This window comes from Xenopus laevis, chromosome 5L (assembly GCF_017654675.1).
Source record: "Xenopus laevis strain J_2021 chromosome 5L, Xenopus_laevis_v10.1, whole genome shotgun sequence".
In the NCBI taxonomy this organism is placed as follows: Eukaryota; Metazoa; Chordata; class Amphibia; order Anura; family Pipidae; genus Xenopus; species Xenopus laevis.
Window position 1 is genome coordinate 170,298,592 of NC_054379.1, and position 16,747 is coordinate 170,315,338.

The window sequence follows — 16,747 nt, forward strand, 5'->3', positions numbered from 1 at the left end:
TCGTGGGCAATTTGGCGCAAGCACGTAGTATGATCAGCACTTGCGGCCATCTTGGCCGTGGCGGAAATGATTAGATGGTGAGATATCTGCTGCGGGTATGAGGCACCAAGTGTGTGAGACAGTCAGTAGCGTCTGCCCCTCCTCTAGTTCCCCTGTGCTGCCTGAGTGAGGCGGGGGCACGTTTGGTGGTTTTCCAGCCAATTTGGGCTACTAATATAAATCCCAAAGTACAAACTAGCCATGGTACAGATTTGGGCTACTTTTTTGCCTTTGGCTGGTTTGTACTTTTGAAACCACCAAAAGTTGGGACTACAATACCCAGCATGCACTGGGACTGACTTGTGTAGAAGTCGGGAGTTACCAGAGTTTGGCCTCTGTCCCCCAGTCTCCCGTCGCTCATTCTCCTGTTTTCAGACAATTTTGGGGCAACAATCTGCTGGGCTGCTGTATTACCAGTATTTATTGAAATTGTATATTTATTAGGCCTTATGGGACCCCTATACCTCCTGGGCCCCCCTGGGGAATCTCCCCATTTGCTTCATAGGAAAATATAAAAAGGCGTATTTTCATTAATATCATTATATATTCATTTCTTCTTAAGATTTTCTTTATTAACTTTTTCCTTTTATATTTAGATTGAAAGTTGAAAGAAAAGAAGAAGTACAGACAAGAGGAGAACAATGATGGGGTTCCCCGTGTACCAAAAGTCTTTTGTGATAAACCAATGTCTCTAGTCTTGGTTTGTGGTACCAGTTTGTGTATCATCCAACCAGCGCTCCCAAACGTTTCCAAATTTTGCTGGACATCCCCAGGCTGTCTGTTCGTTTCTGTCTTGGAAGAATATCATTTATTAGTTTTATCCAGAAGCCCAGAGTCGGTGGTTCTGTAGTTTTCCATGTCAGGAGTTTTGCTTTTTTGGCAGAATGGAGAAGCTGATGGAGGCAAAGTCTATCACTGGAGGGGACACTTATGCCCCAATAAACTAAATTCCAGGGTCCAGATGTTAGACAAACCCAAGGCAGACTCCATAAAGGTAAGTATTGAAGTCCACAAGTGTTGTATATTTGGCCACTCCCAGAACACATGTAGATATTTGCCTTGTTCTACATTACACTTTACACATACATCTGGATATCCTTGATAAATCTGTGCCAGCCTGTGTGGACTTCAATAAACCCTATTCAAAAAATTTTTATCTGTCTTTTATTGAAATGTTTATTTCAGGTTTTTGTTCAAATAAATCTTTCCAAACTCAATAAACAGAGATTTCAAAAAATAAATAAATCTTTCCAGGAGCCCTCGTGTAACGCAGCACATTCTGGGCCCACTTGCAACTAGAGTTGCCACCTTTTCTTATGTTTTTTACCGGCTGGTGTGGGGGGCCGAACAAAAGGGGTGGGGCAGTGATGTCAAAAGGGGCGGGGCACATCACAGAGAACCATAGACTTGAGGGGACCAAACAAAAGGGCCGAGCCGTGACGTCAAAAGGGCCGGGCCACATCGCGGAGAACCATTGACTGAGGAGAAAAGGTAAGTTACAGGGGATTAGGGGCAGGCCGAGGGGGTCTTTTTGAAGGGTATTACAAATTTACCGGCAGCTACATTGCCGGCAAATTTGTAATACCAGCCCCGGCCTTGGCAGGTGTTTTACTGGCTAGGCCGGTAAAATACCGGCCCGGTGGCAACCCTACTTGCAACTGATGTGCTTCATTGGATTAAAGTCTCTTTGTAGGAGGATGGTGTAAAACCAACTGACAGGTTTAGAGAGTTCAGACCTGAGCAGATAGCGTTCAAGGGGAGATTCTGTAGACGCCTCCTATAGACTTTCATGATTTTCTGGATGTGGCTATTTGTGACCATTGGACCATACAAAATCTCTCCAGTTCAGTTAAATGTGATGGCTGCCGAGCATGGACAGTCTGCTTCAACTCATCCCATAGATTTTCCATCATATTCAAGTGGGGGGGACTCCAGAATATTGTACTTGTCCCTCTGCATAAATGTCTTTGTAGATTTCCAAGTGAGTTTAGGGTCATTGTCTTGTTGGAATATCCGACCCCTGCAGCAGAACTTCAACTTTGTGACTGATGCTTGAACATTATCCTGAAGAATTTGTTCATATTGGGTTGAATTCATCCGACACTGGACTTTAAAGGGATACTGTCATGGGGAAAAAATTTTTTGTCAAAATGAATCAGTTAATAGTGCTGCTCCAGCAGAATTCTGCACTGAAATCCATTTCTCAAAAGAGCAAACAGATTTTTTTATATTCAATTTTGAAATCTGACATGGGGCTAGACATATTGTCAATTTCCCAGCTGCCCCAAGTCATGTGACTTGTGCTCTGATAAACTTCAGTCACTCTTTACTGCTGTACTGCAAGTTGGAGTGATATCACCCTCTCCCTTTTCCGCCCCAGCAGCCAAACAACAGAATAATGGGAAGGTAACCAGATAGCAGCTCCCTAACACAAGATAACAGCTGCCTGGTAGATCTAAGAACAGCACTCAATAGTAAAATCCAGGTCCCACTGAGACACATTCAGTTAAATTGAGAAGGAAAAACAGCAGCCTGCCAGAAAGCATTTCTCTCCTAAAGTGCAGGCACAAGTCACATGACCAGGGGCAGCTGGGAAATTGACAAAATGTCTAGCCCCATGTCAGATTTCAAAATTGAATATAAAAAAATCTGTTTGCTCTTTTGAGAAATGGATTTCAGTGCAGAATTCTGCTGGAGCAGCACTATTAACTGATTCATTTTGAAAAAAAATTTTTCCCCCATGCCAGTATCCCTTTAACAAGGGCCCAGTAGTCCCTAAACTAGCCACACAGCCCCACAGCATGATGGGACCTCCACCAAATGTGACAGTAGGTAGCAGGTGTTTTTCTTGGAATGCCGTGTTCTTTAAACAAAAACAAGAAAGAAATTCAGCAGCTGAGTTCGCCATCCTCATGGACTTAATAAGTTGATTTCTAGGAACTTTGGCCTCAATGTCCTCCTCTGATTGAGTTAGTCAGTTCCTTGATGCTCTACAATCAACAGAAGCTGCAACCGGTGGCCTGCACTGGGCTGAAGCTGTAGAATATACTCATTTTAGACCTAACCCATCTTCAACAGGGATAGTCTTCAATTTGGAAAGACGAGCTACAGCAATGTCCACCGCTGGTGGGGCTTCCCAATCATCCAGATTCCTCATCAATAGGAAACAAGGATTTAATCTTTTGTTAATCACCAAGCGTTATGCAGATTCTTCCATTCGATTTGTTTTAGGTCTTTAAAGGGATTCTGTCATGATTTATATGGCGTTGTTTTTATGTCTAAATGACACGGTTTACAAATAATTGACTGTACAATATAAAATGTCATTCCTGAACCAGCAAGTGTATTTAGTTGTAATATTGGTGTGTAGGTGCATCTCAGGTCATTTTGCCTGGTCATGTGATTTCAGAAAGAGCCAGCACTTTAGGGTGGAACTGCTTTCTGGCAGCCTGTTGTTTCTCCTTCTCAATGTGACTGAATTGTGCTTAGTCAATATAAAGGTGCAAGAGTGTATAAGATACACCTATAGTTGTACAACATCCTACTAAAGACAATAGCGTCCAGTTAAAACATTATTTTACATGTAACACTGTGGGGGGGGTGTACATGTTAAAGGAGACATTTTGTGGGACATTCACTAAGATTCGTAGTTGTACTGGCGTCCGCTTCGCCAGGCGTATTTTCACCAGCGCTCCGCAAATTCACTAAAATCCGAAGTTGCGCTCAGGGGTAGCGTAAGGTTACGAAGTTGCGCTAGTGTTAATTCGCCAAGCAAAGCGAAGTTGCACTGGCGATGGTTAATTTGCATATGGCGCCAAATTGAAGTTACAATGGAGGAATATGTAGCAGCACTACACAAGCCTGGGAAACCTTCAAAACAGCAAATAAAATTTTTATTTTGCCCTACACATGTGCCCACTGTATAGTTAAGTTGCCATGAGTTAGGAAATGTAGGGGGGAAGAGGGGAGCCCCAAAAAATGTTTCCATCGTTTTCAGCCTATCACCCATAATAAAGAAAAAACGCCAGCGTTTTTTGGGATCCCTATCTACTCTATTGCGTTTCGCCTGGTCTGAGGTGGCGAAGGAAGTCTAGCGTAAAAAGTAGCATTCAGAACAATTAGTGAATTCACAATTAGTGAATTTGCGTTCCACCATCTTAGTAGTTACGTCCGTTGCGCAAATCGCCAGGCGTAAGGGTACGAAGTAACACTAGCGAAGTTACGCCAGCATCCGTTAGTGAATCGGCGAAGTAACGAAAATACCCAACGCTGGCGAATTCACGCTAGCGTTAGGCGCTTAGTGAATTTGCCCCTTTGTGTAAAAAACAAGAATGTACCAGTGCAGTTTACTCATTTACATATAGTAGTGTTTCAGGCTGATTTATTGAATATTTCTGCAAAAACCCTAATAATCCCTCCCTTCCCTTCCACTTGCTGCTCCCTGAATTCCCAGGCTGTGCACTCAGCTCACTGCACTGTAGGACAGGAACCAATCAGCAGCTAGCAGGACCTGATAGGGAACTGAAGCCTGTCTGTGCTTGTGTGACTGCAGGGCTGTGATTGGCTGTCCCCTCCTACTGTGCTTCTGGCAGGGACCGTTAGGACACGCCCACCCCTCATTTGAAACACAGACAGGGACCAGAGAACATCTATAGGGAGCTCCAATAAAGGGGCTGTTTTTTAAAGATAATATTAATTTTTAGCCCCATGTAAAAGTAACACCATATATTACTTATAATTGCCTACAAAATTAGGGTTTTTTTTCATTTATCCTATATGTCTCCTTTAAAATGCCCCTGTGGGAAGGTCTACGTTGTTCAAACAGGTAGACAAATAAAAGACAGAATTAAAGGAACATAAAGGGGAAATTAAGAACTTTAAGGTCCCCATAGGCTTTCCTAGCTTTTTTTGATCGAAGGAAAATGGAATAAAATCCTTCGATTTGAACGATTTTTCCTTCGATCGTACGAATGAAGGAAATGCGGTAAATCCTTTGCCTTCCATATTCAAAGTATTTTAGTTTGACAGTCATATATCGAGGGTTAATCAACCCTCGATATTCGACCAATAGTAAATGTGCCCCATAGTGCAGCCTTTCAATTTGAAACCTTCTGTATGGTAAGATACTTTTAGTAATATATACAGTATGTTCCCATACCAGTCCATATTGAGTAATAAAAGAGAGTAACATTATGGGTAGGATGAATATTTATTAGTGCCATTTTTTGCCTTAGCTCATGATACAAATAAATACTTGGGGTAAGGTATATATTGGGAGGGGGTACACCATTTTGCAGCCACACAGCACTAGGTTGTACAGCTGTGACATCACACCGTATAGGGATATTTAGTGCTGAGTGGTATTACTGTGGGGCAATAATGTGGGTATTACAGGTATAATACTATTACCCAGAGTGCCATGTGATCAGCCCAATTCAACCAGTTCTATTGCATCCTATGGGAAATAGCTTTTGGCGGATACTGATGCCACTCCCCCACATGTGCCATATTTTGGTGCCAACCCTGTGCTCTGCACTGCACATTTTTTGCACCAATCATAGGCCTCCTGATTATTAAGCTTCTAGGACATGAAACGCATGAGGCAATGGAGATAATGTTAATATAACTATACATATACTTTCACTTTCACGTTGGTGGCCTTTGTGGATTCCAGGAGTGCCCATCCACCCATCTTTGTTTCTGGCGGAACCCAAATCCCACATTTAGGAGAAGATTATAGGGTCCCCCCTCTGTGGGCTCTCATGTGCCCTATCAGGGAGCGCTTCATCTTATACGACTTGCCACATTCAGAACAAGTGAATGGCTTCTCGCCTGTGTGAGAGCGCATGTGTAGGGCAAGGGGATACTTCTGGCCAAAGCACTTGCCACACTCCGTACAACAATAGGGCTTGTTGCCTGTGTGAATGCGACTATGTCTCCTGAGATCCCCCTGATACGCAAAACATCTGCCGCATTCAGAGCAGGAGAAAGGCTTCTCGCCGGTGTGACTCCTGAGATGCACCTTAAGGAAACAGTCGTGTGTAAAGCATTTGCCACATTCAGAGCAGCAAAATGACTTGTCTCCTGTGTGACTCTTCACGTGTCGATTGAGAGCGTTCTGGTGGGCAAAGCATTTCTTACATACGGTGCAGGTGAGTGGTCGCTCTGCTGAGTGCTTTCTCAAGTGTGACGCAAGGCGAGACTGATGGGCAAAGCATTTAGTGCACTTATAGCAGGAAAATGGCTTCTCTCTAATGTGACTTATTCTGTGTCCGTCAGGAGTTCCAAGCTCTTTCCTATCACTGCCGGACAGACGGATATTTGGGTTGGACCCTCTGATACCAGTAGGTGGCACTGTACCCGCTATCTGTTCTGTATGGGGGCTCATTCCACAATATGGATTCAGTCCTTCTGCCCATGAAACCATTTCCTTGTTAATCCCATGAGAGATACAGTGGGTCAGTGTTTGGGGATCAGTTGGGGAAATGTCAGGGTTTGGGGGGTTTCCTTCTCCCCAGGAATAAAGGGCTCCTTTAATATCACTATGATTATCTGATTGGCTGATATTCAGGTGGGAGCCCACAGTGTCAGTAGGGGGGTCTGTGCCCTGGATCTGTTCTGTAGGGGGATCAGTGTTCCACTCACAATGTTCTTCCTCTTCCCATGATTCCTCCTTAATCCCATGAGAGATACAGTTGGTCAGTGTTTGGGGATCAGTTGGGGAAATGTCAGGGTTTGGGGGGTTTCCTTCTCCCCAGGAATCTGCTTCTTCTGCCTCAGTCTTGTCTGGTTTATTTGCATTGCGCACATCTGCCCCCACATCCCATTCACAACCTGATAGAAATACGAGAATGACATCATTGATATTTTTATCATTAAATTCTACTCCACATTATTTTGTATTTTTATCATCATTAGAAGTATTAATATTGAGTCTGTGTATTTGCAGTAACCCTCTATATAAGGTTCATCAGAAGGTTAATTGTTTCCAATGATCAGTATTAATGTGACTGACAGCTCTGCTCTAGATAAGGGGCTCCCCCAGCTGCACCCACAGTCCCCAGTGTAGCAAATTAACCCCGTGCATTCTATGGCTCCGATTCACAACAATGTCATTACATATAATAATATATATAATATAATGCACTAGGAGAAGCTGAGGCTGCTGCATCCACATCATTGCCCAACGGCCACTACATCTGCTACTATAATATATAATATCAGGGCTACCAACCCTTCTAATTGGATTATTACTAAGTACTGTAACAAACATTACTCACCCAGTGGGCGGAGCTGCTCCCAGTTCTCCTTTATCACTTCCCTGTAACGGGTCTTGTTCCCCTTTAAATACTGCCACTCCTCCAAGGAGAAATAGAGGGAGACGTCCTCACACCTTATGGCAACCTGGCACACACAATGGCACAGTCACCCCCAGCCAGAGAAAGGGATTATCATACACTGTTACTAAGCAACAAGGGATTATTGGGGGGCTGCTGTACCCACCTCTCCAGTCAGCAGCTGGATGATGTTGGACATCAGTTCCAGGATCTTCTTGGCATTTTCCTTCTGTATGACGGAGCCAGGGGGAGGGGCCACCGTTGGGCTGGTCACATGGTGCCTGCAGGCTCCTCCCAACATACAGTCAGTGCAGCTCTGTGGGAGGGGCATGTCATCACCTGACTTCTTTGTAACACTGTAGCCCTGTATATTGGGGAGATGATTAGGGACCCCTCTACTGCTCACCCTCCCCACTCAGCTGTCTCACTGCCCCACTCACACTGACACTCACCTCTCCACTCAGCTGTCTCACTGCCCCACTCACCTCTCCGCTCAGCTGTCTCACTGCCCCACTCACCTCCCCACTCAACTGTCTCACTGCCCCACTCACCTCTCCACTCAGCTGTCTCACTGTCCCACTCACCTCTCCACTCAGCTGTCTCACTGCCCCACTCACCTCTCCACTCAGTTGTCTCACTGCCCCACTCACCTCTCCACTCAGCTGTCTCACTGCCCCACTCACCTCTCCACTCAGCTGTCTCACTGCCCCACTCACCTCTCCACTCAGCTGTCTCACTGCCCCACTCAGCTGTCTCACTGCCCCACTCACCTCTCCACTCAGCTGTCTCACTGCCCCACTCACCTCTCCACTCAGCTGTCTCACTGCCCCACTCACCTCTCCACTCAGCTGTCTCACTGTCCCATTCACCTCTCCACTCAGCTGTCTCACTGCCCCACTCACCTCTCCACTCAGCTGTCTCACTGCCCCACTCACCTCTCCACTCAGCTGTCTCACTGCCCCACTCACCTCTCCAGTCAGCAGGTAGATAATCTCCAGTGTGAGAGTCAGGATTGTCTCATGCAGCTGATCTGGATCCTGGTTCCCCATCACTGGCTCAGTTGCAGTTTGGCCCTTGAGGGAAATGACTGCCCTGCAGGAAGCAGAAATGAAGCAGAAAGTTAAAATGAAAAAAACAGGGGGGCAGAAGGAGATGAGATACTTGGTAACCCCTCAACCTCCCATCCCCAGATACAGTGATTACTATAGGACTAATCCCCCAAGGAAATAGCAGTGTACCTCTTTTTCAATAGTCTGGGGGACACAGGCAAGAGGTGGCCATTCTCATTAGACCACTGGTCACTACATGGAACCTAAAGCCCCTATCACATTGATACAAACTAGGAGCCAAAAACCCTGCCTGTATGTTATTGGGGTGTGGGAGGAGATACTCACTCCTTGCAGTTAGCGGCATGGCTGGAGTTGAACCCAGGACACTGCTGCTGATAATGTGCTGTATGGATAAAGGCTAATGATACTCCAGTATATTAATTGGCTGATATAATGTAACATGGGCACTATGATCCCTACCCGCTGTGTGACTGGCACAAACCCGCACAGTCATCGGTCCTTTCCCTTATTCACAGTCTCAGCCCAGTAGCCCCAGTGCCAACCAGCAGCCACAATGGCATTGCCCAACATTGGCACCAGCACAACCAAATGCCCCCAAGTGCCAATGCTGAAGTAACCTGGCAATGAACCTGTCCCATTATACTGGTGCCCCTGCTCTTCCAGCGCAGACACACAGACACACAGACACACAGACAGAGAGACAGACAGACAGAGAGACAGACAGACAGAGAGACAGACAGAGAGACAGACAGACAGAGAGACAGACAGAGAGACACAGACAGAGAGAGAGACAGACAGACTGAGAGAGAGACAGACAGACTGAGAGAGACACAGACAGAGAGACAGACAGACTGAGAGAGACACAGACAGACTGAGAGAGACACAGACAGAGAGACAGACAGAGAGACAGACAGACAGAGACACAGACAGACTGAGAGAGACACAGACAGACAGACACACAGACAGAGACAGACACAGAGACACAGACAGACATACAGAGACAGACAGACAGACAGTATTGGGCGTGAGGGTTGCCCCGAGCTCTCTCTAATCCCACAATGCACAGCAATATAAACTCACAGGACACTCAGTCAAATCCAATAACCAGGGAACAGAATGTACAGAAATGGCACCAGCAAATGGGCCAGAACTTTCCTCAGGAACAGGCTGGAATATTCCATTCACTGGTCTCCACTTAGTTCTGCTTCTGAGATACTGCAGCCCCCCAACCTGAGAAACCCACCCAATATCACTGATAGGAACTGACCAACTGCACCCCAATTCCCTGTCTCCCATTCTTACCCCATAACTCCCCATTTCCCTTTCTTACCCCCATAACTCTCCCCAACTCACCCCTCAGTGACTCCAGCGCGGCGCATCTTTCCCTTTAAATAAGTTTAGAATGAACATTGGTGAGATTGAAGCAGCAGCCGGAAGTTGTCCCCCATCTGCCCAGCTGTGCGTTTCAAGCCTCTATTCATCAGGCAAACTGGCCAACCGCAGGCTGAGGGAAGCTTCATTGCATCCTTCCTTTGCGTTCCACAGGCGAGAGCGTCTCGTTGCTAAGCTCTATGAACCATTGCCCTTCCGGGCCTCAATACTGAGGTACCACGTGGTACGCTGATCTCCCATCTGATTGGTCAGTTCCTGACAGAGGACTTGATGGCGTCACGTACAAATGTGGGTGCAGGTCGGTGCTTACTGGGACGCTGCTGTTCCCTAACGTTGATACATTTCTGTGTGGGAGGGGCCACGCTGTGTCCATGGTTACAGTTCAGAGGCGGGTATCTAGTGATATGAAGTGCGGATTGGTCTGTTACTGGGAGGCGTGTCCCGTGCTCGTGTCACACTGTATCAGCGGCAGCAGTGAGACGGGCGGGCACCTCCCATTTCCTGTGTGAGGAGAAGATAGAGAGTGGGGGAGGAGCTACTTGTTATAAATCTGGAACTACTTCTCACACAACTTCTAATGTGTTATACAATGGACGATTCGAAGCAACTTTACAGTTGCTCTGACTTCATTATTTATTTCTTATACTTTTTAACTATTTACCTTCTTCTGACCAGCTTTCAAATGGGGTCACCGACCCCATCTAAAAACAAATGCTCTGTAAGGCGACAAATATATTATTACTGCTACTTTTTATTCCTCATCTTTCTATTCAGGCCTCTCCTATTCATATTCCAGTCTCTTATTCAAATAAGTGCATGGTTGCTAGGGGAATTTGGACCCTAGCAACCAGATGGCTGAAATTACAAACTGGAGAGCTGCTGAATAAAAAGCTAAATAAGTCAAAAACCACAAATAATAAAAAATGAAAACCAATTGCAAATTGTCCCAGATTATCCCTCTGTACATCCTACTAACAGTTAACTCAAAGGTGAACTACCGCTTTAAGACACCATTATCCCTGATTGAATGAAGACATCTTTGTGATGAATATGGGAGTGAGTTTGGGGGTGCTTTATACACTTATTACTACATCTGCAAGAGGGCCTATGAATCTCTCAAAAGGTGAAGTCACCCAGATCTACAACCACAATCTACTTCATGAAAAGCCAAGTTGCAGAGGAGACTCCAGAAAGAACAACATCGCCTGTGATGAACTTATTCAGCTACTTGTCTCTTATCATGTCCAGTACCCCCTTGTCTGGTGTTACAAAAAAACAAAAGTTTGCCTTTCACAGAGCCCTCTGACCTATGTCATCAGAAGTCCAAATTTTATTTGATCCTTGTTGTTACTTGAAGAAAGGCTTCTGGATGTCTTTTTATCTTATCTTGAGCTTTGTGCTCTGTCTTGTCTCAACCCAACTTTTATCTAAAGATTCTTCTTGGTTTAAACTAGCAAAGACTGTTTGTGGATGAATGTTCAGTTTCTCTGGATTCAACATCTTCTAAGACTTGATCAATAACTATGCGGTATCTTTGTGGTCAGAAGAAGTAGCCATAACAGCTTGAGCTCATCAAATGACTTGCTCATCATCTATTTAAACAGGTCCACAAATCATTCACTTTTCTTTATCTTCTCTTCTGAGATGCCATTTTTAAATGCAAGGAGCACTGAATCTGTGTGGGTGGACTTCACGCTGTTGACATGCAGCACACACGCTATGCTACAGACATGTAGGAAATGATATACACAAAAATCAGTATATAAATACACACCCTGGGAACGGCAAGGAACTGTAAGACTAAAATATCTCCAGAGCAAACCTTGTCCTTCAGGTTCAGCCTAGAGAAGCAGTCCCAGAAGGGGCAGTATTTATTCTCCAGCAGTTGATGAGACTATATCTCCACTGACTCCTGAGTGCACATACAATAACATTATACATCTCAGCTGGGGTGGTTTGACCACAACATGTCTAAATACAAGAGCTTAGTACATGTATACCACCCATAATTCAACAGTAGAAGAAAGCACTCTAGAATATTTCCTCCACTGCCCAAATGTCTTCTCAGAATACAATCATCCATTCATCTCCCCCCAGAAGTTCACCCTTGGGTAGTTCTCAGTAGACCTTCAGACCCCCTAAGCACCATGTTCTTTTTCTTTACTACCGTGCATCCTCTGGTGGGACAAGAACATGTATCATGTGCCAATTATATATTGATTACATGTCCTATCAGAGAGACACATGACCAGGTCTAATAAATGCCCCTTTATCAGATGATGTGGATGAAGACCAGAGCGAGAGGAACGTTTGTCTGGAGACACGTTTTGGCTGTGACCCCACCCCAGTAAGAGTCTTGCTGAAGATTTTGTGTGGGAAGTAAATGTTCCATGTCCTGATACTGAGCAGGAAAACCCAAACAACTGTGTAGCAAATGGGGGTTAAAAGAGGAGACAACTGTGTGGGAACAAGAGTGGAACCAGAGTCTCGTTACATAACAGACATAGGGGACAGATCTACTGATATCATTGGTTCCAGCCTGAGTGAATGTGTGAACTCCATTAACTGCATGACCCTTTCCCATAATACATAAGTCCTGGCTGTAATACTGTAGAAGCCCCCTCAGTGGTTTCCAATACAATAATTGCCCCACCCCAAATATACACCTTCCTGCTGTTCTGCCCCACCTGAGCTATGTCCTACTGATTTCCAAAAGACTTTGCACCCCTCTCGCTTGCAGGGAGCAGCCCCACAGGAGCTGAGCAATAATTTATTAAAGTGAAACTGCAGGGTGCAGGGAGTGATACAAACATGAGATACACTAGGAAAGCATTATAGAGAGGGGCAGAGAGACTACTAACTGGCGGCAGGGCTAATAGTTCCAGTTCATTCACACTGGTTACAACTGTGTTGCTGCCCAGTTCAGCCTCGGGGCCCTACAGATCCAGTAATTTGGTGGTCAGTCTCACCAGACCAGTAACATGAGATTTGGCCTGAGCCTCACCCCTCGCTGGATTCACAGCTACACCAGCTCCTATACATAACCCATGCAGGACCCCAGAGTCTCCCTCTTTCCCAAGTGCCAAATCTATAAGATCTTTCTGGGAAACATGAGCTTTATATAAATGTTCCACTATAAGTGCAGTTCCAGTCACATGATAACAATGGCGCCACCAGCAGTTTTGTACTTGGTGCTTAATGGGCTACTTATTCCAGAGATGGGACCAGCCACTTATCCGCATGGGGCAAGCTGAAAGGTCTGGGAAAGCCCAGGTCCATCTGATCAGTCAGGAAGCCATGAGTAGCCCAAGTCCATCTGATCAGTCAGGAAGCCATGGAGTAGCCCAGGTCCATCTGATCAGTCAGGAAGCCATGAGTAGCCCAAGTCCATCTGATCAGTTAGGAAGCCATGGAGTAGCCCAGGTCCATCTGATCAGTCAGGAAGCTATGGAGTAGCCCAGGTCCTTGTGATCAATCAGGACTTTCTCAGTGAGCAGCCAGTGGATAGGACACAGTGATGCTGCAGTATCTCCTCACTCATTGGCTCTTACTTTGCTGCATTTCATGCCCCACAGCAGGACAGACAGACAGACGGTCACCAGGCCAAGCATCCCAAAGAACATGAGCATGGGAAAGGTGCTCTGCAGAGGGAAGAACAGGTTATTAACTGTAACACTCAGGCACACTCTGCAAATACTCACATCTGGCTTAAAGGAGAACTAAACCCTAAAAATGAATATGGCTAAAAATTTCCTATTTTACATAGTGAAATTATTGCACGAGGCTAAAGTTTGAACTTGTCAATAGCAGCAATGATCCAGGACTTCAAACTTGTCACAGGGGGTCACCATCTTGGAAAGTGTCTGTGACACTCACATGCTCAGTGGGCTCTGATTGGCTGTTGAGAAGCTAAGCTTAGGGCTCGTCACTAATTATCCAGCAAATCACCAGGGATCTATAAAGTGGTATCACTGTCTCTCTCTGTCCCCTGGGGATCGGGTCTGTAGAACTGAACCCAGAGCTCTAGGTGAGACCTTACCAGGGATCTATAAAGTGGCATCACTGTCTCTCTCTGTCCCCTGGGGATCGGGTCTGTAGAACTGAACCCAGAGCTCTAGGTGAGACCTTACCAGGGATCTATAAAGTGGTATCACTGTCTCTGTCCCCTGGGGATCGGGTCTGTAGAACTGAACCCAGAGCTCTAGGTGAGACCTTACCAGGGATCTATAAAGTGGTATCACTGTCTCTCTCTGTCCCCTGGGGATCGGGTCTGTAGAACTGAACCCAGAGCTCTAGGTGAGACCTTACCAGGGATCTATAAAGTGGCATCACTGTCTCTCTCTGTCCCCTGGGGATCGGGTCTGTAGAACTGAACCCAGAGCTCTAGGTGAGACCTTACCAGGGATCTATAAAGTGGTATCACTGTCTCTCTCTGTCCCCTGGGGATCGGGTCTGTAGAACTGAACCCAGAGCTCTAGGTGAGACCTTACCAGGGATCTATAAAGTGGTATCACTGTCTCTGTCCCCTGGGGATCGGGTCTGTAGAACTGAACCCAGAGCTCTAGGTGAGACCTTACCAGGGATCTATAAAGTGGTATCACTGTCTCTGTCCCCTGGGGATCGGGTCTGTAGAACTGAACCCAGAGCTCTAGGTGAGACCTTACCAGGGATCTATAAAGTGGTATCACTGTCTCTCTCTGTCCCCTGGGGATCGGGTCTGTAGAACTGAACCCAGAGCTCTAGGTGAGACCTTACCAGGGATCTATAAAGTGGCATCACTGTCTCTCTCTGTCCCCTGGGGATCGGGTCTGTAGAACTGAACCCAGAGCTCTAGGTGAGACCTTACCAGGGATCTATAAAGTGGTATCACTGTCTCTCTCTGTCCCCTGGGGATCGGGTCTGTAGAACTGAACCCAGAGCTCTAGGTGAGACCTTACCAGGGATCTATAAAGTGATATCACTGTCTCTCTCTGTCCCCTGGGGATCGGGTCTGTAGAACTGAACCCAGAGCTCTAGGTGAGACCTTACCAGGGATCTATAAAGTGGTATCACTGTCTCTGTCACCTGGGGATCGGGTCTGTAGAACTGAACCCAGAGCTCTAGGTGAGACCTTACCAGGGATCTATAAAGTGGTATCACTGTCTCTCTCTGTCCCCTGGGGATCGGGTCTGTAGAACTGAACCCAGAGCTCTAGGTGAGACCTTACCAGGGATCTATAAAGTGGTATCACTGTCTCTCTCTGTCCCCTGGGGATCGGGTCTGTAGAACTGAACCCAGAGCTCTAGGTGAGACCTTACCAGGGATCTATAAAGTGGTATCACTGTCTCTCTCTGTCCCCTGGGGATCGGGTCTGTAGAACTGAACCCAGAGCTCTAGGTGCGACCTTACCAGGGATCTATAAAGTGGTATCACTGTCTCTCTCTGTCCCCTGGGGATCGGGTCTGTAGAACTGAACCCAGAGCTCTAGGTGAGACCTTACCAGGGATCTATAAAGTGGTATCACTGTCTCTCTCTGTCCCCTGGGGATCGGGTCAGTAGAACTGAACCCAGAGCTCTAGGTGAGACCTTACCAGGGATCTATAAAGTGGTATCACTGTCTCTGTCCCCTGGGGATCGGGTCTGTAGAACAGAACCCAGAGCTCTAGGTGAGACCTTACCAGGGATCTATAAAGTGGTATCACTGTCTCTCTCTGTCCCCTGGGGATCGGGTCTGTAGAACTGAACCCAGAGCTCTAGGTGAGACCTTACCAGGGATCTATAAAGTGGTATCACTGTCTCTCTCTCGGTCCCAGGGGATGAAGCCTGAACTCTAGAAGACATTGAGTAAATGTTGCCTTATCAGTCCTGGTTCCACCTGTTTGATGTATAAATCTTGTGCTAATGGGCTGAAGGTGTGTGTGACCCAGTGGGAGTATTTGAGTAGAAGAGCCATGTGGTTGGGTGCTGTCGATTGGTTGGGTGCTGTGGATCTAGCCCCACCTAAGAATTCACCCCACTCGCCTGTATCGTTACATGTGCTTCTCTGATCCCAGCACTCTCTCACAGTGTCGGCCTATTTAAACATATATTTGATAAAAAACACATAAAAGAATTTAAGGCTCCTTATAAGTAATAAACAGGAGGAGTCTTAAATAATATATGCCCAACTCTGAATTCAATATCGAGCCTTCCCAATCAATTGGTACAAAGGGTGAAAAATCAGGACAACTATTTAACAAAATAATTAATTTATTTATATATAATAATAACAAATCAAATTATTACTTCTTACAAAATTCACCAAATACTTCTTGATACAAACACAAGATAAAATTCACCAACAGATATTAATTGATAAGACCAAAATCATCAACACGGCAAGTATCCACAAGACAATATACACTTTTACTAATAATAAGATATTATCTAATTTGGAATCAAAGGCGGAATATGTGACTGATCTGGTCTGTTTAAGGAATTCTACCCTCAATCTTTTACTTTCCCATTAAGTCACTGGCTTGGACATCATAATATATATATATTAATAAAAATGAAAATAAACCCAAATTCAACAGATTATTCCCAGTTTGCAACGCTGGGAAAGTCGATGTTTAGGGTATAACTATACAATATATAGGAATAACAAATATCCAAGCAGATAACTTAATTGGTATTAAATATAACTGAAATTGATATTTACCAGTTGTTCTCACTGGCCTGTGATGTCTCCCTGATCTCTTCCTGGAGCTTTAAGACTCTGATCCTTTTCATTTATTTGGCTTCTAGTTTTAGGGGCTGATTCACAAAAGGTTGAAAATCGAGGGTTAATTAACCCTCGATATTCGACTGGGTATTGAAATCCTTCGACTTCGAATATCGAAGTCAAAGGATTTAGCGCAGATAGTACGATAGAACGATTCAAAGGATTTT

The 16,747-nt window shown here is 45.4% G+C and overlaps 1 protein-coding gene across 3 annotated transcripts; it reads right to left on the reverse strand.

Annotated features, from left to right (window-relative positions):
- Positions 1-5,229: 5,229 nt before the first annotated feature.
- LOC121393878 (oocyte zinc finger protein XlCOF8.4-like) lies at positions 5,230-10,245 on the reverse strand. 3 transcript variants are annotated; one of them, XM_041563689.1, is made up of 5 exons: positions 9,800-10,212; positions 8,345-8,468; positions 7,543-7,740; positions 7,320-7,443; positions 5,230-6,873 (listed from the first exon to the last, which is right to left on the reverse strand). In XM_041563689.1, the coding sequence occupies exons 1-5, from the start codon at positions 9,823-9,825 to the stop codon at positions 5,774-5,776; spliced, it is 1,572 nt and encodes a 523-aa protein (XP_041419623.1). In that variant the 5' UTR covers positions 9,826-10,212; the 3' UTR covers positions 5,230-5,773. The 3 variants fall into 3 exon arrangements, with proteins under 3 accessions (XP_041419623.1, XP_041419624.1, XP_041419625.1); XM_041563690.1 differs by lacking the exon at positions 9,800-10,212 and adding an exon at positions 9,527-9,747; XM_041563691.1 differs by lacking the exon at positions 7,543-7,740 and having other exon boundaries at positions 9,800-10,245.
- Positions 10,246-16,747: the final 6,502 nt, after the last annotated feature.

What these genes read in the sequence shown, in the direction of transcription:
- LOC121393878 (XM_041563689.1), bottom strand. Translation starts at nt 9,825, where the DNA reads ATGCGCCGCGCTGGAGTCACTGAGGG. An exon ending in TCCAGCTGCTGACTGGAGAG is followed by an intron (nt 7,444 to 7,542) that starts GTGGGTACAGCA and finishes TGTGTGTGCCAG; the next exon opens with GTTGCCATAAGGTGTGAGGA. An exon ending in GGAGCAGCTCCGCCCACTGG is followed by an intron (nt 6,874 to 7,319) that starts GTGAGTAATGTT and finishes TATTTCTATCAG; the next exon opens with GTTGTGAATGGGATGTGGGG.